The 26208-nt window shown below is 31.7% G+C and overlaps 1 protein-coding gene across 3 annotated transcripts in view; it reads right to left on the minus strand.

Annotated features, from left to right (window-relative positions):
• Nucleotides 1-26208, minus strand: part of LOC126745843 (uncharacterized) — a 119593-nt gene that overhangs the window by 32322 nt on the left and 61063 nt on the right. For all 3 annotated transcript variants that reach the window (XM_050453866.1, XM_050453865.1, XM_050453867.1), the window contains one exon: nt 9859-10005. In XM_050453866.1, coding sequence (XP_050309823.1) covers nt 9859-10005 — 147 coding nt within the window. The remainder of the gene's footprint in view (nt 1-9858; nt 10006-26208) is intronic.

The raw sequence follows: 26208 nt of genomic DNA on the forward strand, positions 1-26208 counted from the left end.
ACTATGTGGACATTGTTGGGGATGGAAATCATGATGGCTTCACGTTATCTTCTTCACCATTTCTGTGAATTTTACTACGTTTAGTTCCCACTCCTTACGCTTTCCGACAAGGTCCAAAGACAACTATGAACCTCTAGTTTTTTTTTAACATTATGTTCCATCATCCGGAAGATCAAGCCAGATAAGGTCCTGAGGCCTGTTCCAGAAATTCAAAACAAATTGAAGCATGTTTTCGGGGATATGAGACAACGACCACTTGCCAGCTAAGTTTCTTATCGAAAAAACTCGAATAGAACAAATAATTTATATTAACATTTGTCGACTTCGAAAAGATGTTTTATTCCATATATCAACAGAAAGTCTCAGAAATACTACCCGAGTGATCATCAGTAGCAATTAAATATATATACAAAACTGCAACAACGAAGAAACTACAATATATTGAGGTAATGCACAGTATTCCAAACTATTCGTAGCTTTATTACATAGTATGCTATATGAAATCAACTTGGAAAACATAGGGCTATAGACAAAGGAAAACTAAATCACCTATGTTTCGCAGATGACATGGTGATATCAGATAATATTCAAAAAGGCTAACTAATGCTTGAACCACTAGCTAGAACGACGAGACAAGCAAGGTAAAGCTGAAAATAAATCAAACAAAAACTCAGTGTTTGACAAATCTGATACTAAATGACACATTGAAAATTAAAAACAAAAGTATAGAATAAAGGTACGTATACAAATATTTTGTAAGTACACGCAATTAACATTGCTCGAGACAACCAAACAAACGAGATTCGGCGCTTTGGCACAAGTTAAGCACACTACTAAAATCCAAGCAGCCAATATGTTTCAAGAGATCTTCAACAAGTGTGTCATTCCTGTATTGACTTATCGCACAGAAGCGAAGAAGAATATTCACAAAATAAAGGTGATACAACGAATAATGGAAAGTGGATTGCTAGGAGTCAAACTTTCTGATAAAATCGCTAATCGAACCATACGAAACAAAACAAGAGTACGAGACGCCCTTGAGACTATTCTACATCTAAAGTGGAACTGAAAGGCCACGTGGCTAAAATTAGGGTTGGTAGATGGACAGAGAAGATTAAGGTTTAAAATTAGAATGGCGATTAAGAGCTGAAGCTTTTAGAAGTAGAGGCAGACCACCCACACGCTGGACACATAACATAAAAAGGATCGAAATATAGTGAAAAGATCGAAATACGTGGCAAAATTTGAGAGAGGCTTTTGTTCAACCGTGAACAGTATTAGCTCAAAATCATGATCTATTAACTTTTGCTCTTTTAACTATATAAATTATTATTATTGATTTAGTTAACTTCAATGTGAAGCATAGGCGACTATGGGGTTATTGATCACAACAAATATCATTGAATAGTTTTTGATCCTATTAATTTACATGTAAATCTCGTGGGGTCATCTTAAACTTAAATTAAATTTTACTCTGTACTCCTACGCCTACCAAACAAAGAGCTGCCCTCAGCTTTAAATTATTCAAGTCTGAAAAGTTCCTAAACTCCAGATAAATCATTATTATTGTCTGATAGGTTGTAGTGGCAACCGCCTTCTCTTTCTGAATCAAATCTTCAACCCCAATATCGACTATTATTTCATACCTCATAAATTCATTTTCTTTATTCAACACTAAACTCGTGAAAAAACACGTCACATTAATTCTTACCATCTTCAAAACTAAAAGACCAAACCATTTTGTTTAAGTTGAGATCTGAATATACTCAGGCGGAAAAGCTTATAACACAAACGTCTTATTTTTTTAATCAAAAAATTATCGTCATTTATGACAATTCTGAGCCAATAGAAATAGTTCCTCTGCGGCTGCGTAGCGGTCCATTCACTCGATTTTCCTCGACCAAGAAGTCTGTTTTCTTCCCACTCCTCCTTGTTCTTCCACTTTTCCCATCATGATCAGTTGTAGGATTCTAAATGCTTTGAAGACATGTCCTGCAATTACTGTTATTAGGAGCATACGTGTTGCGTTAGTCCTGTTTAGTACCATTTGATTGATCCAAATTTTAGGTTCAGATTATCATTACAGAATAGTGGTTTCATTTTTTGGAATGTTGTTCGGGCTGTCTCTATTTTACACCTTATTTCTCTATCTACACTTAGATTTTTAGGCGATATAACATTGAAGATACTTTCTATAATTTTGCAATTAACTTATAGTGCAGGTTGTCAACTGAAGACCAGACTTATTTGTGTCCTTCTGCGCTTACACTGTTTAGTAGATGTCGCAGGTCTTCTAGTTTATCACTCAAGATGACAAGGTCATCGGCATATCGTATCGTATTTATATTCTCCATTGATTTGTACTCCCATTTCTTATTGAGTAGGTTGTTTAAAGATTTTGTCTGAATCTTTGTGGGTAGTAGTAGTGGTGACAGTATGCATCTCTGTCTAATGCCTCGCAAAATTCGGCTTTCTTCTGTTAGCTTTCCGTTTAGTTGTACCGCTGCCTTTTCAGTATAAATATTTAATCATTCTAACGTCCCTGCGGTCCACCTACAATTTTTTAAGCTCTCTGTGTTGGTCTCTGTCGAAGGCTTTTTTGTAATCAACGAAACACACAAAAACGTCTTTGCGCTGGTCACGACTTTTTTGTAGTAGTATGTTCATAGCAAACATTGCCTCTCCAGTTCCCAAACCGTTTCTAAATCAAATTGGGTTTCATCCAAATTATTCATTATCCTTACATGAATAATTTGGAGAACCTTGAAGATGTGGTTCCTAAGGCTTATTAGTCTATACTCGCTGCATCGTTTTGCTCGTTGTTCTTTTTTAGAATTAATACGGATTTCAGCCAATCTTACAGTACGTCTTCAGTTGTATACACCGCATTAAACAGTCTGATTTAGATTTCAATGTTTTCCTCTTTGATCATTTATAACAGATCCGTTGGGATATCATCAGATCAAGTCAAGTTTCTCCAGGTCTTCTATTTCCAGACACTTTGCCTTAATCAAGTTTTCTTTCAAGATACGAATTTTTTGGTTTATATCCCTTTGTCTTCTTTTATATCTTCTGGGTTTGTTTTATATTAGCGCCTGTGCTTCATGAGGTAATCACCATTAATAGTAACCATAGATTTCCAAATCTCATATTTCCTCATCCGGTTTAAACTGTCTTTCCAATAGTTTTTTGTTTCCATTTAAATTTTATCTCTTCAACTCTTTTTCCGCATATAATATTTAAAGATTTCATAGATTTCTAAACGTTTTGATAAATGACATACAGTTATCAACAAAAAGATTGAATCTAGTTTTCTTGATGATTTTGACTAGATTAATAAGCCCTAATATTAAGGCTAAAAACCTGTATTATTTTAAACTCTCCTTTAGAGTTCACGGACTAATATATAGCTGCATATATCATTTTAATAGCATTTTGCGATAAATGTTATATGTAAGCAGAGAACAATAGCCACCTTACACGCTTTAGTCGTCAGACATTTTTGGCCTGGAATATACATGATATGTACATAGATTTTAATATTTAAAAAGAATTTTTGGGGCTGCTTTTAAAGATCTGTCCTATTCCTTATGAATTGTATGCAATAGTTAAAAAACGCCTACCGTATACTTCACACAACTTCTTCCAATTTAGTGTTATAGAAAAAAAATTAAATATATACATTTAAAATAGTTATAATGAATTTTACAACACCCTGTAAGTCGACAAAGATAATATTGCTCCTAATGAAATGGGACTTTATAATAACAATACTGAAACTGATAATAACACCCACTTATATAAGGACAAAAAAAACTTGTTCCCTTCTTGCAATTTATACAGATACCACATGTTCTACCATCTGGAACCTAATTTTTCAATTATTAATTTAATGTTAAGAAAAAACCTTTAAATTAAAGATGTTCACAAACGATACGCCACCCGATTCACCGTAGGAGTACCCAAGAACCATCACGTTAAAAAATCAACAGGTGCTTCTTCGGTATGGGTTATTGTAAACTTCACTGTGTGAAGGCCGTACTGAGGGTCGAATATACGCACCATAAGAGCACCACATGCCATCCGACACCATGAGAATATCCGATGGGAACTATTCCTTGGCTTCTTCCCTTCCTTTCGGTAGCATCTCTTTTTTTCGATGTGAGCCGACGATGAGAACAAGAAAGATAGTGTAACAATGCACTTGTATAATGCCAGAGTGCCACATACTTTGGGATTAGCCAAGCATTACGAAGGCTTAACTCGGGAATTCATAAATGAGATAAATGAGATTGGTGTAAGAATAATTTGTCATTCGTTTAGTAAATTTTTTTTGGTGTAAGAATGAAGAATTATTAAAAAAAATTATAATAATTATAATAAGAGAGCATACATGATTCTTAGATATGTATGTATGGAATAAAACTCAATTATTAATCTATACTTAAGTAGAAATTATATTTTTTTCAATGTAAATTTTACCCTTTTTTAGTCAATTTTAGACATTTTGCTTCTTAATGGACAAAAGAAAATTAATATTAAAATATTCATATACGTAAGTTAGTTTTGCTTACTAATTTTTTGAAAGTATACGACTCCTCAAAAAGAAGAAACAACTACTCACACAGTAAACATTTAAAGTTACGCAGCAAACGTAAAAAAAGAGGTTTGCCGTAAATATTACAAACAATTGTAAAATTTACCTTAAAAGACTTACTTAGAATCCAATAAAGATCCTAATATTAATAATATAATGAATAAATGCTTTTTGAAAGTCAGTATAAATGACATCAGCATGAGTACCAATTAATTCCCAAATATGACTAGACAAACAGGACAAATTTGTAAAACAAGATCGCCTATAAAATCTGTGCTGATCGACGGAGATCACACCTTTGACATCATTAAATACATATGCAATTGTAGCGCTTTTCTTTTTTATTAAGGTGTGAATTTAATTAATCAATACAGGAAAATGGTCAACTGATTTATTTACATACTAGAATACTAAACACGATCACTCACGGCTACTAGAAATATTTATTTTCACCGTACTTATTTACTACTATTTATGTTCGATTTGAATATCGCGCCAATATTTCAAACCTCACTGTACTGAACTGTCAACCGACTACTAGCGGTGCGCGGCTACTTATATACTCGGCTGACCACGATTCCGGAAGATTCGCTGACCTTCCACGCATCTTCAGAGATATCGTGAGGTGTGCTCACTTGTGTCATTCCGCAATGATGGAGAATTGGCGTTTCCAATATCGTTACAATAATTTGAAATATTTTAGAAAGTTGTGAGATTGGCCTCTTATTGGTTACCCGTTTAACACTTCTGTAATCTTTCGAAATTTGCTCTGATTATTTTAGATTTGCTCTATTTGTATTTCCTATAATTTTGTATTTTTTTTTACTTATAAGCAGGAACTATTTTAAATGTATACCAAGAAAATGTTAAATTTGCAGTATTTAAAACAAGAAAATGTCTATTTAAGGTAACTGAAAATTAATTTTTGGAGCCCTGAGGATAACCTAGTAGAGATCTAAATGCATAGAGAATACAAATTAAGATTGGCTTACTTGAAGAAATAGTCAATTTTTAACATGCTTTTATTAACTCGGGTTATATCTAGGTAACTATGTAACAGAATCTTTGAGCTTGAAGGTCGGATAATTAATCATAATTAATTACCTTAAATAAAAATTATAATAAAATTTAAGTTATTAACAGAATAATTCAAATCAAAGTAAAAAGCGTGGGGTTTTACTTTGATTTGAATTATTCTGTTAATAACTTAAATTTTATTATGATTTTTATTTAAGGTAATTAATTATGATTGATTGTCCGACCTTTCTACTTCTGTAATAAAAACTCTTTGTAATTAAAAAATATTATCTCCTTTTTAGTTCCATTATCAATAAAAGTGTATTCTGTATTATTTATTTTTCACAAAGACCGGCTTAAATTACATATTAATAAATTCAACTCCAAGTCATAAGTCTCAGCTTTAAATTCTAACGAGTTCCATGACGAGTTCCTTGAATGAAGATCGCACTAATTCTTTCTTCACTATGTTAAAACAAACCCTTGACCAGACTATCATTACCTTATAGTTTTTTTTCACACCAACAAATACAACTATATCCTACAAACCCCAAACCTCCGTTACTCTATGGACTGCTTAAAATACATAAACTCGGATATCCGGTCCGTCATTCGGTCTCTTTTACCGATCCGCCATGTTATCAATTATCACCTTGGCTCAACAAGGTTTGAAGAGAGATAACTCAGTTCAACCAGATTTATTCAACTAAAAATTCAGTTAATGATTTAATGTAATCCCGAGGTGAGCAGTCTTGACTTCCTTAGTTGAAGAGTGGTCGAGCTAAGTGATCTAAGTTGCTAGAAATCAAAGAAAACTTGACAAATAAGGAAAATAAAACAAATGTAATTTTTTTTATGGACAATTGGCTTTATTAACAAACATAGAGATAAACTAAAACAAATGTTCTGTGGTAAGACATCAAAGAAACTTTGTAAATTAAAATAAGTGAAGAAATAACGAAAATGATCTAAGTCCACAAAAAATAATAAATGATTAAAACTCTAAAATCGTGGTAAAAAATGCCCTATTGTCCTGATCAATGTACTTTAGCATTGCGCGAAGGTTTTTCTTACTTTCCTTTATTTGCTTAACACCAGGCAAGGCTAAGAGCTCAACCGACTTTAAGTTTTGCACAGTCACACCCTTTTTTAATACACGGCACTTCTCCCATCCTATTAAGTCACTGAAATTTCTCTTGTACAATATTATGCCGGGGTCTTCTTTCGTCACACGTAACCACGACGCTTGTGTAATGCCTAGTTAAGTTGTATTTATAAGTTTTGGTTATAGTTTATCAAAATAAAAAAAAGTACATTCACCCATATCTAAGAGTCTAGCAGCCGCAGTTGCCGTTTTGACATCGTTTACTGTCTGAAGCTTAGAATGTTTGGCTTGTTTCTCGATAAGGGCAAAATCTCTATATGAAGACGAAAAAATATGGCGGGAAACTAAAAATTTATGGTCGATGGTGTCAAAATGTCCATTGGCTACTAATAAAATGTATAAGAAAATGAACATTCGGTTTTTTAATTGCCCTGCGCAGGTGTCACTCCATATACATAGTTTTCGCTTATAAGTTGAAAGCTGACCTGTGTTCAAGGCTTGTAGAAGACATGATGTCATTTGGTTGCCACCTCAGCCCAACAGTCCTTCATGCCAGATGCACATTATCCCATCTGACGTATCTTGCACATGTATTCCAAAATTGTAGCATGACAACTGGCGGCTGTAATACATACTACTATGCGTTAATTTTAAAAACTTTCTGTAGACGTATTGCTACCTGGAAGAGTACTACTCGCACTGTCTTCTTGAATGACCTATAGAGCTTTATCTGTTTTTCTATGATGCAACTCCAGCTGGTTTTTAGCTTTTCTTGATACATTAAAGTCAATGTCCTTGCTTCTTAAAAAAAAGTAAATCACAAGTCTTGCACGTATCAACTCTAGGTCTTCTAAAAGAAAGATTTAGAAAATCCTTTATAAAAACTCTTCTATAGAATTTGTATGTTATAGTGCAACCAGGATGTTTTATTTTAAAAGCGTTGAATAGCTTATAGACATTAAGGTCCGGACTGAGATATTCTTTTTCACTTTTTGAACGTCTGTAGTGGCTCTCGTCCCTCGGAAAGCTGTTGATGTGGTCTTTTACCATCTGTCTATCATGAAGAGTGTACTTGAATTTTTTACAACCTCATCATTACATTTACAGGTGATCTGAAATTAAAAAAATCTCAGGGTAATGTAACTATCGGCTACAAAGATTTGACTATCGGGCCGCGCCGCGAACGGTCTAAAATTTCAAGCGAAATATCGTTAAAAATCTCGTACTAACCTCATTTTTGGAAACGGCTTTTCCAGGTTTTTGCAGCTTTGATTTTTGTGTAACATAAGATTTTCCACATAATCTAGCTTCACTCTGTTTTTTCTTCTTGATTTCGTATTTGTATTGTCGCCAAACGCAATAGAGTTCATTGTAATTACTTTAACATATAGATACATAGACAATAACAATCGAATCTAACGACAAACCAACCAAGAATATCGACCTGCATACCGGCACTTAGATCCATTAGCAAAGAATATGATGCCGGACATAGAGGTGGCCCCATCTTTGGACTTCGTTTGCAAGCCCTAGGGTGAAATTGTCACTTAGATCTCATAGTAGGATATTGGCGGTGGTACATAGAATATATTGAGACAAAAAAAACGAAAATGTATATTTTGGCACTTAGATCATTTAGCTCGACCACTCTTCAGTTGTCAAACATCTTTTTCGGAGTGTCTCACCTAAAGATTGCGTATCGCTCGTCACTGACCTTTTTGATTAAAACGAACTTACCTAAAATCGTGATAGATAATCTAATAACCTTTTTAAATATAGTACTGGAGCAATTTTTTTTTTAAATTTAACAGATAATTCTCCAAGCTTGGCTATGGGGTCACTCAGATAATGAAATTTAAAATTTCATTGTCTTAGTTATTTTGGTGAAGTTTCCCTATAATTATCTAATTTTTTTTAAAACTTTGAGTTTTTTCGAGTCTGTCGAGAGACTTCGTCCTATTTTATCAAATTTAACTTTTAATTTCAACCCTTGACTTGTATCATTTAGTGTTTAGTAGTTATATGGTTTTTTCTTTTATATTAATGAATAGTTTGTAATTTCAGGTTTCATTAATAAGTGTTCGTAAAGCTATTATTCTTATTTCTTTCTTACGGAAGACCTGATGATGCGTCTGTGCTAAACGAAACACGTGTAATCTTTTGACCGTATATTCGAATTTACTTGAAACCTGTGACTTGGAAATTAATTTATTAGTATTTAGGACTGTCTAAGCTTTTATTTATTGAATATAATCCGACTACTCTTATAAGCAGCATGCAAATAGAGTTCATGAAAAAATAATTTTTTTCCTAAATTTGTATTCAGGTTCCATTAGTTTTTTGAAAATACTATAAAATGTTCGAGCTTTTTTAATATTATCTTTTGGTCTAAAATCTAGAAAAATTAACGTTTAGTTACCTAAATTGACCCTAATTTTTATACTTTAAATATTTAAGGCACTTTGCCCCATCCTTTAATTATTAAGGAACCTTTCTTTATCTTATTTTATTATCCTGAGTATGACTAAGTAAATCGTCAAAACGTCGACTTAGTTTCTTTTTACATTTCATGTTATCTAAAAAAGAGCTAGAAAACCATTTACTTTACATAACGCTAAGAACAAAAAGGCATCAAAAATACTCTTAAAAATTGTTAAGCTGTTTTTTCTTATTAATTTTTTATCAATTTGTCTTTAATATATTGCATCCATAGATAAATAAACAAATATGTTGCACACTGAACAAGATGTGTTTTATATATTATCACCTGCTATTTTATTACTTACTGTGTTTATTATCATAAACCTTCTAGTAACATTTGACGTTTAACATGCCTTTACGGCCAAATATTATTCTGTTTATTATATCTAAATATATTCACACATGCATTTTAAAATATAGCCTAAGAATCCATAGGACAGCACCTATTAATATATTTTTTGCCTCATTCTCATATTCGACCTTCCAAGGCAACCTAATTCCATCATCATTATAAGAATACAAGAAAAGAACACATATTTCTCACGCATGTGACAAGAGCTTTTTTCTTCCCATAATTTAATGTTAATTGTATACGTTATTAATTGTACACCATATTAAGGTTTTTTCATTGAACTATATTATAAAGTAACGAAATTACCTGTATAGAAGTCTCATTCAAAGATGAGTAACTGGAAGATCTGCTTCCGAGTGGTTCTGGGCTTAGACTCCCATATGAAGTGGTTGAACTTAAGGAAACTGTATCCGCTCTGCTCCTATATGGAGAAAGCTGCACGTGCTTCATCATCTGTAAAAAAAACAAATATTTCAATATATTTTTTCTTGTTATCGAGAAAGTTATACAACCACTAATAACAACGTGGCAAACATGATTTAAAGAAAAGTGCAAGTCAAAATCATTGGTGATGCAGCGCATCGTGATTTTAGATTGAATTTACATACATGAGAACATCCTGTTTTAAGTTGGATTATTCATATTTGCCATGAATAACCGTGTAATTATTGCACGTTCTGTAAGTTGTAAAACGATAAAAAAGGGTTTTAACAGGAACTACGTTATATTTAGTCCCAATAGTTTTACATAAATTGATATCAAATATTTTCATATACATTATTCATTAAGTTAAGATGATAAATAAACATATTTGGTTAAAAAACAGACATTGGTCAAGGTGGTGTTCCTATGTCCATAAGTTATCTATGAAAAGGTGAAATTGAATTTAAGCAATACCTGAATTTTTTAATCATAGGTAAATTGCCTATCGAAAGAAAGTTTTTAATCAGTAAATAATTGAATTGAAATGTGCTAATAAAACGTATTTGGTATTAATGATCAGCGACACCAATTCTGAATAAATATCGGTAAATCAAGACTCGTGGACTGCAAAAGAACAAAAGGGGTGATAAATAAAACAGGTCAAATTAAAGATTTAATATAACAACATGTGGTAATGAAATAAAATCAAATCGTTTATTTCCATATTTACATAACAAAAATCATGTTTTGGAATTGTCAATTTAACATACAATAATTATCCTAAATAAAAATAATTACAAAACATAGCAATATATCAAAACAATTAAAATATGAATATAAGGTTAGCATAAACAAGTGGACATAAAAAAGTAAATGAGCAAAACAAAAGTATCATCTTGATAGTAGAACATTGGCTAAATTTGGTTACAGATTTGACCCAAAGTATTTCTGCAATGCATAATGTGGGTTTTCTACCATTAAATGTTTAATTATGTGACTCAATTATTTTTATATCGTGAGGCAAAAAAGGATGTTATTTCTGAGCCCTCTTGTACCTGCATTATTGTAGCACTATAAATGTGAAGGGTGTTTTTTATATATTGCGACAAAATTCAGGAACGTGTTCTTTGGACAAAAATTCGCAAAAAAGTTCCTAAACCTTTTAGATTTTGAGCTACAGGGTGGTAAAGTTTTAACAAAAAAATATTTTTTTTTCGATAACTTAAATACCCCAAAGATTGGTATGCAGGGTCTGTGTATCCAGAGCCATTTACCAACATACTTTTAACATTTTTATGTTCTCCAGTGGCGTGTGTGCGGGTTTTCCGCTGAGTACTTTTATAAAGAAAAATGGTACGCCACTGGTTTTTCTTGTATTAAAAAATATTTTTAAATTCCCCGTTTTATTTGCAACATTTTTGATCCCCTGGACTTTGTCCGTTGGATGCACGGTTTTCGCACAAGAAATTAAAAACCATGGACATGTTGCTCAGATTTGCTTAGACTTTCTTTATTCTAGTAATTATTCGTTTTTTTTTTTAGTTAAATGCAATTTTAATATTAAATAATAAAATTTGTATTAATTAATTTAGTACAAAAGCCAGCCCAATTTAATAAAATTTTTGCTTCTACAATCTTTAATTTAAAATACAAGTTTTTAAGTGATAAAAAAATATTTCATTTTTTATTATTTATTTAAGTAATATTATTATTTTTCAAAGTGTGCTCCTCCAACATCAATACAAGCATCTAATCGGCGTTGCATAGATTGGCGGACACGTTCAAAAATTCCTGGTGTCTGCCGAATTGTCACAAGACGTTATAATGCGATTACGCAATTCCTCCACATTATCAATTGAAGAGCCAGGGGGAATAAGGATGAAAATCCATGAAACATAAAATCGAAATATCGATAAAATTAAGTTTGAAACCATTCTATATTTAGCGTAAAAACTATTCAATGAATAAATATGTACTATTGGGTAGTTTAACGGCGTTACTACCCGAAAAAAAAAATGTAAGGCTCTAGAACAATAAGAAACAAAAAATTCTAGCAGAGATCGCAAAAAACTGAGAAAGTTGAGGGTCCAGGCTGAGTTTTTCTTCTGGACTAATTGGATTTTGACGCCTGTTGTAAGGATGTTTGGTAATATCAGCTCTTATATAATCTAACACTAATTGAAATAATTCTGTGGATAGTCGAAAATATTCCCGAAATTTGTAGTCGTTTCCAAATAGTCTTTTTTCTATTGTTACTTTATAAGCCTCTTCCAAACATCGGCAGCAAAGCATCGGCAGCAAACATTTTTTAGACATAATGATATTCTTATATTATACACTATAAATATATGAAAATGTTACAAAATACGTTTGTCTCCATCTGCACCCACCAGCATACAATTAGGAACTAACAAAACACTTGTATGAAAACTACCGTGCGTCGATCAAGGTAGATTCTGTTGAACGTTTATGCTATGCGTCGCGCAGTGTTCTAACAAACCGTAGCTTTCGACGTTGGTGTAAACACATGGAGTGATGAGGAATAACACGATTCGGGTAACATTCAGCATAACGCAAGGCTTCTCGTGCGTTTCCGTTAGCCAGTCCATAAATGAAGTACATTTCATTATTGGTGCAATTTTCAAAAAAAATTTGTTCACAGGCTAGAACTATAATAATTCTATAATATTCTACTTCGCGATTTTGGAAGCGTGAAATATTAACACGTTACTCATATGTCACTTTTTTTAACATGTTAAATAAAGTGACATATTATGAACTACAATGAAATTTGAAATAAAATTTAAAAAAAAAACTTACTTTTTATAACGACCATAGAAAAAATAAATGTTAGCGATTAGTCAAAGTAGAAAAATGTTTTTTAATTTTTTGTGCGAAAACCGTGCATCTATCGGACAAAGTCCAAGGGGTCAAAAATGTTGCAAATAAAACGAGGAATTTATAAATATTTTTTAATACAAGAAAAACCAGTGGCGTACCATTTTTCTTTATAAAAGTATTCAGCGGAAAACCCGCACACACGCCACTGGAGGATATAAAAATGCTAAAACTATGTTGGTAAATGGCTCTGGATACACAGACCCTGCATATCAATCTTTGGACAAATATCTACATGGGTATTTAAGTTATCGAAAAAAAATCCTTTTTTTGTTAAAACTTTACCACCCTGTGGCTCAAAATCTAAAGTCTTTAGAACCTATGTTTATAGGAACTTTTTTCGTGAATTTTTGTACAAAGAACACGTTCCTGAATTTTGTCGCAATATATAAAAAACGTGAGAATAATAAACAAATCTCTTTTTTAGCTACTTACTAGAGAGAACCCTACTAATATTAAATTCGAGTTTTGCATATCAAAAAATTACCAGATACCGGCTGCTAAATAAAGTTAAATTACTACTTAGAAAAAAACAAAAATAAAAGTTTCACACCTATATCTACAAAACGAATTATTTCCGACATAGATTTTTTTATTTAACCCTCTGTATGCAGTAATTTATACGCTAGTATTAACATGGTGACAGACCTACCTTGGCGACGTTTGTTAATTTAATGATTATTGCAACTTTCTGATTAATCCTTATAAATAGCATTGTTTTCTTCTGACATGGCTAGTTCAAGGAAAAATGGGTATATTGAAAATACCGAGAATCGATGCAGAAAGTTTTTATGTTGCAAGGAAAGCGGATTGGAAATTGCTTAATAGAATTTGTATTTTCCCTATATGCAAATTTTGCTATTAGTGGTTTCGGGTTTCTAGTGGAAAAACGTAGAATGTATGTTTTATGTATTCGGGAAATTAGACAATTTTTATTATAAATTGTTTATGCAATATTATCTAAAGGTTCACTAATAAAGTTAATCTTGCATAAAATGACCATATCGTGATATAAACACATGAAAATAAAACAATATAAAATACTGTATGATTTTGATAAACGGCTTCAGTACTCAGGGTCAAGAGGTTATCTTTGTAGTGACGGACATATTTTTGTTTATCTCCTATTAATATCCGTCAGTTTATGGCGACAGGCGTCTATCCCTATTTTTATCTGGATATTTAAAAACGACTTTTATTAATATTGAAATGAATACCAAGAACTGAACTTGATCTACATAAGCAGTTTGAGTTTAACACCAAAACTGTTACAAATACTATCACTGTAATAGTACAATAATGTATGGAACTCGAACCCTGAACCTTAAAGCCCTAGAGCCAACAGTTTCTTAATAAGACTTTTATGCAGGATTTCCCGAGACTTGTACATCAAAGGCCCAAAGGCATCTTGAGAGTATTTTGGATGATGGTCTGCTTTTTGATGAAGCAACTACAATAAATTTCAGTGCACCATAGACCACAGTAATGACATAAGAGAAAAAACGTAATTTATACTACAGGTTTATATTTTTTACAACTTTGTTTGCAGAACTGCAGAGGTCTTTTGTCCGTTTCTCAGCATGATCCATAGAAGATCCACTGCAACAAATTTCTTATCTTATCAGTCTGATCTCTTGCTCTTAATAGAAGAACGTAAGTAGGTAAATGCCATTTATACTGACTTTTCTAAAAAAATCGATCTGACTTAATTACAGTTAACTCAGGAGTTCTTCAGGATTCATATATATCTCCTTTGCTTTTCAATGTTTTTGTCAATGATATTTCCACTTGCTCCAAAAACAGCAAATGTTGGTTTTTTGATGACCTAAAATTTTAGAGAGTGGTGACTTGCATAGCTTTTTCAACATAAATAGGCTTGATATAAATATCAATAAATGTTGTTACATCAACTTCACTCGCAAATTGAATTGAACCAATAGCAAGTAGAGAATAAATAACCATCCTATTAAATATACCTCTTTTTAGAACACGTAAAAGATGGCCAAGAATTCAGTAATTCTTATGGCTTCCCACCGTTCTCTTGTTGTTTTCCATCTCAAAAAAGCAATTAATTGCTAAACTAAGATGTTTGATCAAATACTGAATTAATGCTGTGTTAAGTTGCTAAAACAGTTTTAGAATATGCTCTAAAGAAATCGATAATAATATGATCGGCGAAAGGTTAGCAGTTTTAACTACGAGTAAGGTAAGGTAAGGAAAGCAAGTAAATACTTTATTTTCGCACTCCAGACCTGAGTTGGTCAGACCTGTATTCTAAGTCTCAAATTAATTCGATTTTTTGATAATAAAGAATCTCTCAAAACTTGTAATGGATGATGGTGTTTTTCAATATTAAACAAAAAAAATCTTATAAGAATATATGAAAATTTTAGTGAGAATAGAAATTTACAATTATACAAAAATTGACATAAAAAAACTAAATTCTTAATGGATCAAGTAGTTATTCAGGGAAAAATACTGTTCGCAATTGAAAATTAACCAAGTTGTGTAAGATTAGAGAAGACTATGCTAGATGCTGCAGATGCATTATGAGTAGCAATTCGTAAAGAAAATGATCCTAATTATTCAGGTCCACTTTTCTAAAAACTGATAAAAGAATATCTGGTGACGAAGATATTCAATATAAGCCACAAGTTGAACTCCTATCTGCCACATTTAGGCAGCCCAAATAAAAAAAATGTATTTACTTAGATACTCTTACAAACACAATCATAATTGTAATTAAAAGTAAGAGAACAGAAACATAAGAGCAAAATGATTTAAAATAAAGACTAGTTATATCTTGAACATTTGAATAAAATCTTATTTTATTCCTGGACTTTAGGGTCATTTTCCACGTGTTTCAAATAATTTTCTTTTAATTTTAATGTCCCAAAATAATTTTGTTTTCAATTCTTGATTCCAGAATTTTTGGAAGTTTTAACATTTTCCAGATTTGATTTTATGATATTCCTGGCATTTGGATAAAATATTGTTTTATTCCAGGACTTTGGGCCAATTGTCACCTCGTCTTCCAGGCATTTCAAATAATTTTTGCTTTAATTTTAATGTTTTACGATAAGTTTTAGTTTTCAATTTTTAATTGCAGAATTTTTAAAATTTTTGAAATAAATTTTAACATTTTTCGGATTTTTCGAGCATTCTAATTTTAATGTCCCAAAATAATTTTGTTTTCAATCCTTGATTCCAGAATTTTTGGAAGTTTTAACATTTTCCAGATTTGATTTTATGATATTCCAGGCATTTGGACTAAAATCTTGTTTTATTCCTGGACTTTAGGTTCATTTTCCACGTGTATCAAGTATGTCAAATAATTTTTCTTTAATTTTAAGGTCCCAAAATAATTTTGTTTTCAATTTTAAATTCCGGAATTTTTGGAAGTTTTAACATTTTCCAGATTTCTTTTGAGTATTTTTATGATATTCCAGGCATTTGGATAAAATCTTGTTTTATTCCAAGACTTTGGGCCAATTGTCACCTCGTCTTCCAAGCATTTCAAATAATGTTTGTTTTAATTTCAATATTTTAGGATAAGTTTTTATTATCAATTTTTAATTTCCGAATTTTGTAAATTTCTGAAATAAATTTTAACATTTTCCGGACTTTTCGAGCATTCTTATATTATTCCAGGCATTTGGACTAAAATCTTGTTTTATTCCTGGACTTTAGGGTAATTTTCCACGTGTTTCAAATAATTTTTCTTTTAATTTTAATATCCCAAAATAATTTTGTTTTCTACTTGTAATTCCAGAATTTTTGCAGAAGTTTTAACATTTTCCAGATATTTTGAGTATTTGTATGATATTCCAGGTATTTGAATAAAATCGTGTTCTATTCCAGGCATTTGGACTAAAATCTTGTTATATTCCTGGACTTTAGGGTCATTTTCCACGTGTTTCAAATAATTTCTCTTTTAATTTTAATGTCCCACAATAATTTTGTTTTCAATCTTTAATTCAAGAATTTTTAGAAGTTTTAACATTTTCCAGATTTTTTGACTATTTTTATGATATTCCAGGCATTTGGATAAAATCTTGTTTTATTCCAAGACTTTGGGCCAATTGTCACCTTGTCTTCCAAGCATTTCAAATAATGTTTGTTTTAATTTTAATGTTTTAGGATAAGTTTTTGTTCTCAATTGTAAATTTCAGAATTTTGAAATAAATTTTAACATTTTCCGAATTTTCCAAGCATTTTTATATTATTCCAGGCATTTGGAATAAAATCTTGTTTTATTCCAGGACTTTGGAATCATTTTCTACGTCTTCCAGATATTTCAAATAACTTTTCTTCTAATTTTAATGTTTTAAAATAGGTTTTGGGTTTCAATTTTTAATTTCAGAATTTTTGAAATAACTTTTAACAGTTTCCAGACTATTTGAGTAGTTTTATATTATTCCAGGCAGTTGTAATAAAATTTTGTGCTATTTCAAGATTTTGCGGTAATTTTTCCATGTCTTGCAGGTATTTGCAATATATAATATTGGAAAACAATGGCTTTATTTAATTTAGCGCTATTGCGTTTTTAGGATTCTCAAATTTTGAAAATTGGCATGTTTTTGGTTTTTATTCCACGCTTTTAGAATCAGTTTTTCTATTTTTAAGACGCTTGGATTGATTTTTTTAAACTTTCAGACCTTCAACGTAATTCTGTAGGTTTTCCAGAAAACTGGATTAATTTTATAAATTATGTCAGATATTTGAAGCAAATTTTTACTCCTTCCAGGAATATCAATAATTTTTTAAATATTTTCCAAGAATTTTGCGTATTTTGCTCTCTTCCAAGGCTTAAGAGTAATTTTGTAAAATAAAATGGTAAATGACATCAAATACTAAGGGTGTAACTCTGAAGTAATGAGTCTGCACTACTACGCTATTGCATCGCTATTTTTTTCTGTCTAACGTGTAATATTTATGGACAGTTTAATTTTTGTCTTGTCAGTTGTTGTACGGCCTACTGCGACAAAGTTTTTTCAAAAATTCGGGTTTTTAAAAATTAAAAATATAACATAGCGCCTATAAGAAAAAACAAAGTGGATGATGGTTGGCAAAAGACGAAACGTCGTATTAAAAATCTAAAAACACCATCATGTAGCATGTACGAAAAAAGTGGCAACGTAAATGTGAAAATTATTTTCGAATATCTTCGGAACCATTCGGAATTTTTAATTTTTTTAAATTGAATATTGTTAAGCTCAAAAATTCTCAACTTTTTTCTTAGATTCCAAGATCTCCATGTTGAGGGTCGAATTTGATACACCCTGTATATAAAATTCTTTAAACCATATCCCTTATAGTTTTATTAACCTTTCACAGACAATTGAAGTTTTAACGACTAAATAGTTAAGGATTGATCCTATGGTAGGTTCGCAATTGCTGACGATCATCCTATTCCTGTATCTTTGAATATTTCTACTAATAGTAGTGCACTCAATAATAGACAAAATAGGTAATTTCATCAATTGCACCAAGAGCATTACCCTCTCTAATAATTTTTAAATGCCTCTCAACCGCAACATCCTTTCGTTTGTTTCTCGTTTTTTCATTTTTCTTTGCCACCAGGAGTACAAAATGCCGAAGACGTCGGCGTATTTTGATACGTCGACCCAGATCGTCCGATTTTTTTCCGAAAACCGCAAGTTGCATAGCGACTCGACCGCATCAGGATTTTGTTTCAGAAAATTCAAATCGCCGAACTCTATATCTGCGTAATCGATATCAGATGGATCGTGTCCACTTTTCTTAATCGCATTTCTCTGTGCATCCACCGAAGATTTTTCTTTGCACTTTTATTTCAGTATGGCATAATCGGATATTGAATGTGGTCGATCAGAAAATTGAAATGTTTTGAATTTTTCGATCCGTGCATAGGGTAAAGAAAATTGCTCGGAGGTGGTTTGTTCGAGGAATTTTTCAATTGCGTGGTTGATGCGAAATATGTTGTTTTCGAGTGTATTGGGTGTTACATAAAATTAATTTAATATGCATAACAATAACGATAATGAGGCAAATATGTATATTTTATCAAATAAAAACACCTACATTTCTCTTATATCTGGCAATTTAAACCAGACACAGGCGTATGAAAAGAGAAGAATATGTTAAAACTAAGAAATTATGTGCCACAGTAAAGTAGTTAAGTAAATGCACAAAAAAATATTTAGTTTGCATAAGGATGGAATAAGTTAATTATTGAAATTTAAAAGCCCTTATTATTGGCTTATATTTTAATCAGAACCATACTGCCCCATCCCCTTAAACGATCCTATATTTTTTAATTTTCGCAATCTATTTTGTGGTCAATAACGCATTTTCAGTCAAATGGGAAAGCGATGAAAATCCAGTGGAGTTAAATCTGATGACCTTCTGGAAGAACAGTTCTAAGGTATCTAAGCAAGCCGTCATCAAAATGTCACTTCTTCGTTAAAAACTGATATCCCATCAAGCGATTACCATAATCCTTTAGAATCAATCCTTTCAAGAGTTTTAACACATAATAAGAGGTCACTAGTTGAACATATGTTAGCTATGTGTTTATCACAACTCAATTAATAGTCAACTGACTATTTATGATTACAGAAAGCTATGATAAACCAGACTTGGGGCAGAGGATAAACTATTAAAGACTTTAGCCAGGTCATATGTAAAAGATCTCTTGAATTTTGCGGATTGATGTATACAGTATAGGTATATTGACACCATTGAATCGCAAATTTTAAGTACGTTAAAATCCATGCTGAATGTGATTTTTTGAAACAAATAGTGAAGAGACTTTACCTTTATTATTTTATTATAAAATACACATCTGTGAATGAAATGTCTCTGTTTCATATTTACCCACCCGTTGGCCTCCAGTTTATGACTTACTGGTTGTCTATATGAATAGCATAAAAAAATCTTAGACAATAGTTTTGAACTTGTTTTATTTTCTCACAATACTGTACAGTCAAATGATTAAAAACAGAGGAAACCATTACTTCGCATAAATTTTTTTAATTTTTTTGATTATGAAAATGTTCAAAATTTTATAAAGCATATAGATTCCCTATAGGGTAAACTACCCAGTTACTGGACATGTTGCAGTTATTGGACATATTCATTTAAACAAATAAAAACAAGATTCATAATTCTAATATCTCATCGATAATAATATAGATGGCGCCATTTAAATATCTCCGATCTGTTTATTTTTTTCCTCTGTAGTATCGGCATGTTTTGGCGCCAAATCTTATTAGTCTTTGGTCATCAATTGGACATCAACAAAGCGGAGCCTTAACTTATCGTTTTCTTTAGAAATACAGTGTAGGTAAGTTTTTTATTTTAATTGTGCAAAAGTGTGGTTATTTTGTCTAGGATATTCGTAATACCTGAGGACCTAATTAAGGTAAGAATATAAAGGCTCATGACAGAAGGTATTATTAGTTAGGTTAGAATATAAGGGGTGTCCAATAACTGAAATGAGTAACCGTCTTTTTTCAATTATTGGACTTTTGTCCAATAACTGAATTTGTCGGTTATTTTTGGTTATTTCGCTGAAAATTCAAATCTTTCATTCCGGTTAATTTAATATAGGTTTGCCTGAAATATTCTTTTGTCAAGCAGTTATTGGACATTGTCCAATAAATGGTACTGGTCTGTCCAATAGCTACAACTTTTGTATTTAGGTATTGCTAGAATACCTAAAAAGGATCAATATGATACCAGTTCTATGGACACTGCAATTAACGAGGTTAAGAATAATAAACTGGGATTAAGGGCGGCGGCTAAAAAATATGGCGTTCCAAAGTCCATCTTGGAATTTAAACTCAAAAACCCTGGTCATAAGGAAACGTATGACCAGGGAAAGCGGCCCATCACCTATATTGACCTTAAAAGAAGAACAACAGCTTGTAAAGTAGGTTAAATATGTACCATCTAACCGTATGAATATAGTAAATCCATACGTGATTATTCTTACAGGTGGATAGAAGAGTTAGCAAATAAAGGATTTCCAAGAAAAAAAGAAGATATTCTCAACAGTGTTCAACAGTTTCTAATCGAAAATTCACGACCAAATCCGTTTAACAATAACAGACCCGGCGACTGTTGGTTTAAGGTAAATGTATTTAAAAAAAAATTATGTTTATTTAGGACTTTTTTTAAAATTTATTTAAGTTTTCATTGGCGGCTTTTTTAGGCTTTCCTACGGAGAAATCCGACAATCGTGCAAAGAACCAGTGAAGCAGTTAGCAACGCAAAGGCTTGTGTCTCTGAAAAAGATATAAGGAAATGGTTTAGAGAAATTCAAGATTACCTGACGATAAAAAATATTAATATGAATAATCCTTCCCGAATCTTTAATAGGGACGAAACAGGTTTTCAGATTTGTCCTAGCACTGGAAAAGTTTTCGCTGAAAAAGGTGTTAAAAACGTGTACTCAATAGATAAAGGATCACAGAAAGAAAATATTACTGTTATGTTCTCCTTTTCGGCTTCAGGAATGACAGCTCCACCAATGATAATATATCACAGTGAATCCAAATTGGGGAATCGGGCGATCCAATAATGGATGGATGACATCAGATACTTTTTATGATTATATTAAAAATATATTCCATCCATACTTAGTTGAAAACAATATTCAGTTTCCAGTTGTATTATTCTTGGATGGGCATAAGTCCCACTTAACATATGGTCTAAGTATTCTCTGCAATGACCTACAAATAGAAGTATTTGCCCTTTATCCTAATGCAACTCGACTATTGCAGTCTTGTGATGTTGCGGTATTTAGACCAATAAAGATGGGCTGGAAAAAAGCTGTTAGAAATTATTATGAGCAAAATCCAGGACAAGTTTTAAATAAAATCTCTTTTGCTCCCTTATTAGAAAAGTTGGTGACAGACGCAGTTAAAACAGAGACGCTTATTTCTACTCTCTTACTTCCGTTTTTTTCTCATATTATTTTATTTGATATTTAGGAAACGATATCTGCTCCTGTAATGATGGATGAAGAGACTTTTAGTAATTTTGTTGGGGTTGACCTTATTACTAAATTCGAATCATATGACGCCATTCTCATCAAAGAGTTTTAGCCCTCTATAGGATGTGGAGTTTCTTCAGGAAACCTAATGCCAGAGAATTGAACTTCAACGAATGAACCAAATAACTTTAAAAATGACACTGAAAAAAATGAGGAATCTAGGCAGGAAAATCAAACTTTCAATGGAGAAATTGATTCGATTTCAGATCAAGCTTCAAACAGTAAGAAAGTTCATGTAATTTCTAATGTACTTATTACGAAAGATAATGATTCAACACGAACCATTTTTCCCGACATTGGGATAATTGCGCCTTCAAACGAACAAATAGGTACCGATTCGAAGAATAAGACACCTAGCTTTTCACCAATAGATAAATGTATTAGTGACTTCCTTAAAATTCCTGATAAGCCTGGGCGCAAAAATAAGCGCCAAGCTGAACGTGTATCTTTTGCTATAACTTCACGAGCCTACCAGGAAAATTTTGAGGCTAAAAAGTTGGAGGAAGAAAATAAAAAGATTGAAAAAAAACGTAAAAGGGAAAAAAAAGCTGCAACTAAACCTAACCTAAAAATAAAAAAGTTTGTAAATCAACCGAAAATAAACAAAATGCCGTCTGCTCGGTCTGTAAGAAACGCATAGCCAAAAGTAAACATTGGACATGTAATATTTGCCATAAAAAGTTTCATAACATATGTATCACAAAAAAACATAAGGAGCATGTCCCCGATGTAGATGATAACGGTTTATTCTTATGTCATAACTGCTACCAAGAAGAAAATGATGAAGATATTAATAGTGAGGAGAATTTTGAGGATTTAGAAACAGAACAAAATGTCTTCATTGGCGAACGAAGATTTAAGGATCTGGCGAGCATGGCAAATATAAATTATCTAGAAGAAGAAGAAGAAGATGAAATGGTAAAAGCTATCGACTCGGAGGAAGTAACATGTCCGACTGACATGTCGGAGAATATTTTAATTGACCAAAATCAAACAGAAAATGAGGGAATATACGAAAATAATCAATTTTATAGTGAGCAACTAGTCGGCGATGATCTGATGAAGTGAATTAAACGCAGACAAACAAAATGATGAGGACGAGGATCAAGAAGTGGATAAACTTTTTGCTTTATATAAAAATGAATATAAACATTTTTAATAATGATTAATAATGGAATTTGCCTATATTACATGTTTGTAGACTAAAAAACTGAGTTTAACGCGTTTTTACCTAAATAAGAAATTAAAAGGACGCACCTTGCGTATCGTTTTTTAATTGTCCAATAACTGCTTTCAGTGTGTCCAAAAACTAGAAATTTTGTCCAATAACTAAGATTTTTGACATAGTCCCAGATTTTTTTTTGTAAAAAATAATTACTCCTTTATCTTAATCTTGTCAATACTACGAGTAGTGTATAAATCCAATATATTTTCGATCCAAACTAGCAATCACTCAAGTCTCTAAGTAAAAAAATATTTTTTTTGTGTAATTTCAAACTTTGTAAAATCCTTAAATGTCCAATAACTGGTCATAAATTTCCTATACAGCTTTTCAAGCCTTAATTCGTTGTTTAAAATAAGCCCTAAATTATTGCCCTCCATTCTTCAAGGGAGAATATTATCTCCAATCTTTACAACAACTCTTTCAGTCAGATGTTTTACATTAATAGGTCTACCAAACAATATTTCAAAGGATTTACTTGGGTTGAAGTGGAGGGCATGGTCTTTAGAAATTTTGCATAGTTTATTTATCCAGTAGGGGAGGCAGAAAATAAATAATAAATTTGAGTGTCAACGGCATACTCTTATGTTTTGCACTATTTTAAAAATTTATAATATTTGGTAGCATATAGAATAAACAAAAGGTTTCTAAATCAATCCTTGAGGGCCACCTGAATTAATGCACATGACTTAATGGCATTCAAAACCACCCTTTGCTAGCTATTCCTAAGATAATTTTTAATTAATCTGATTGAATTTTGATGAACCCCAAGATATTTCAAGACTAGCAATAGCATCATGATTTATGGTATCAAATGCCTTGGAATCGAGTAGAATTGCTCTTATCAATAAATCTAAAAATGGCATCCGTTATATTAAGAAGAGTCGTTGCACAATTGTGACCTTTTTAAAAACCTGATTGTGTGGCATGCCACGATCAGAGTCAATATAAAAAATCAACGATTCAGAGTCAATATAAAAAAAATTATTGTATCTTTACTTTCTTGTTTCTCGAAATATTGAATATTTTAAAGAAATGCCACCAATTGCCATAGGTTCGTGGTTTTTCCAAAGATACCATTTATTTTTGGCTTACAAATGATGGTGCAATTGATAAAAAAAGACAAATGACGTATTTCACCTTTTTGTTATACTCTCTCGAACTTCCGTTTGTTTTGTTGTGAGCGACCCCTACGAGCGCATATCGTATCTTTCACATCACCAGTACTTTCAAATTTTTTATTATTCTTTTCACAGTTAATGAATTAGGAGCGTTATTTCGACCGAATATTGGACGCACTTTACAAATAGTGGTAATTAAACTTTCACCATTTTGATAATAATTTTTGACAATCAGGACGTCTAATGCTCCATGTTTACTAACTCTCATCTGTCACGTGACTTTATGACTGTCAAACATGGCGCGCAATTTGAATCTTGCCCTCTAATGGAAACACCTTTTACCTTTATTATACCATAGTAAGATTCACACCATTGATTTTTCGGATATTGCCAGTAGTGGAGACTAGAAATTTTCAGATCACGTCCACTCCTCAGATAAATTTTTTTTTTTTAAATTTTTAGCCATCCGGAGTCATTATAGTCATTCTGAAACATGATGAAATTTACGTAGTCCATAAGAAAATCTAAATCACAATAAGACAAAAATTATTAAATGAGACAATCAGACATTTTTAATTTAGTTCGAATCGATAACAACCTTCTATCAATATAAAGTGTTCTTAATTTTATGAAACTTTTTATGGAGAATTAGCGATATATATTTTTAAAATCTTAAATTTTTATTAAAATAAATAGGCACCTAAGTTATTGCAAGTAGTTGAAGGATTATTTCTGGTAGAATAAAAGAATTTGATAGCTCCTTTGAGAAGCTTCTAAATACAAGAAATTGTGTTTTATTACGATTTAATATTAAACAGTGTGACAATGATATTCCATAACCTACTTTAAGATCGTCGTTGATACGTGATTCAGATATGTGAGCATTTTGATAGGCAAAATAATAATAAAGCTGGAGATCATCAGCATATTGATGACCATTCATGAAAAAAATCTGAAAGGTATAAATACAAAAAAAGGCGCTCAAGAATACATACACCATGCTTAATAAATATGGCCGTTGATGAAATGTCATTAAAACACACCTTCTGTTGTCTACTGGATAAATAGCCTCTAAGTAAATTTGAAGTACCCTGTCTAAAACCAAAATATTTAAGTTTTAAGTATAAGAGCTCATGATTTACATTATCAAACGCCTTACTGTAATCAAGAAGTAGCGAACACATCCGCTTATTTTGATCATAGAATGTCATAATATCATCAGTTACTTTGACAAGGGTCGTAGTAGTACTATGTAAAAGTCTAAAGCCTGATTTTAGAAAGCCTAATTTGCTCAGAATCAATTCTTTTCCGATAACTTCGACAGAAATGGAAGGAGCCTAAAACGTCAAAAATCATGATAATCAAACAAAAATCATGGGTTATTTACATTAATTCGCAATGGGCACAACGTTCGCAATTTTCCACTATTTTGGGAATTATATAGTAAATAGCAAATTCGTTTCTCTTCTAAATTTATACTTCAGAAATTAAATTTCCTCTTAAACAATGCAATAAATTTTCAATATGTAAACAACTTGGTTTCTTAAACTTGTATTTGCTAAATTGCTGTCCAATATAAGAGATGTAGCAATCCCATAGTTTTCAGCTTCAACAATATTTTAATATTAATGTGGCCTTAAGATATAATTCACATACCTCTTTTATTTGCCTAAGCCTAAAAATATATTTTAAATAATAGATTTTTTCTGCTAGATACATTTTCTAAATTTCGATGTACGATGTACTTGATAGGATTGAAGAAAAATAGTATTTATACTATTTTCCCTTATTTTAACTAAACTAGTATTACAGTTTCAGTAAAAATGTAAGTAACTCGACCTGATGGGCCTTGACTTCTAAAAGCCGTAACAGGATCCTCGAGTTGTAAGCACAAACAACAAAAGTGTAGTGAGCAGAAAAAATGCACGACAATACACATGTGATGCATATCT

This window comes from Anthonomus grandis, chromosome 16 (genome assembly GCF_022605725.1).
Source record: "Anthonomus grandis grandis chromosome 16, icAntGran1.3, whole genome shotgun sequence".
NCBI lineage: Eukaryota > Metazoa > Arthropoda > Insecta > Coleoptera > Curculionidae > Anthonomus > Anthonomus grandis.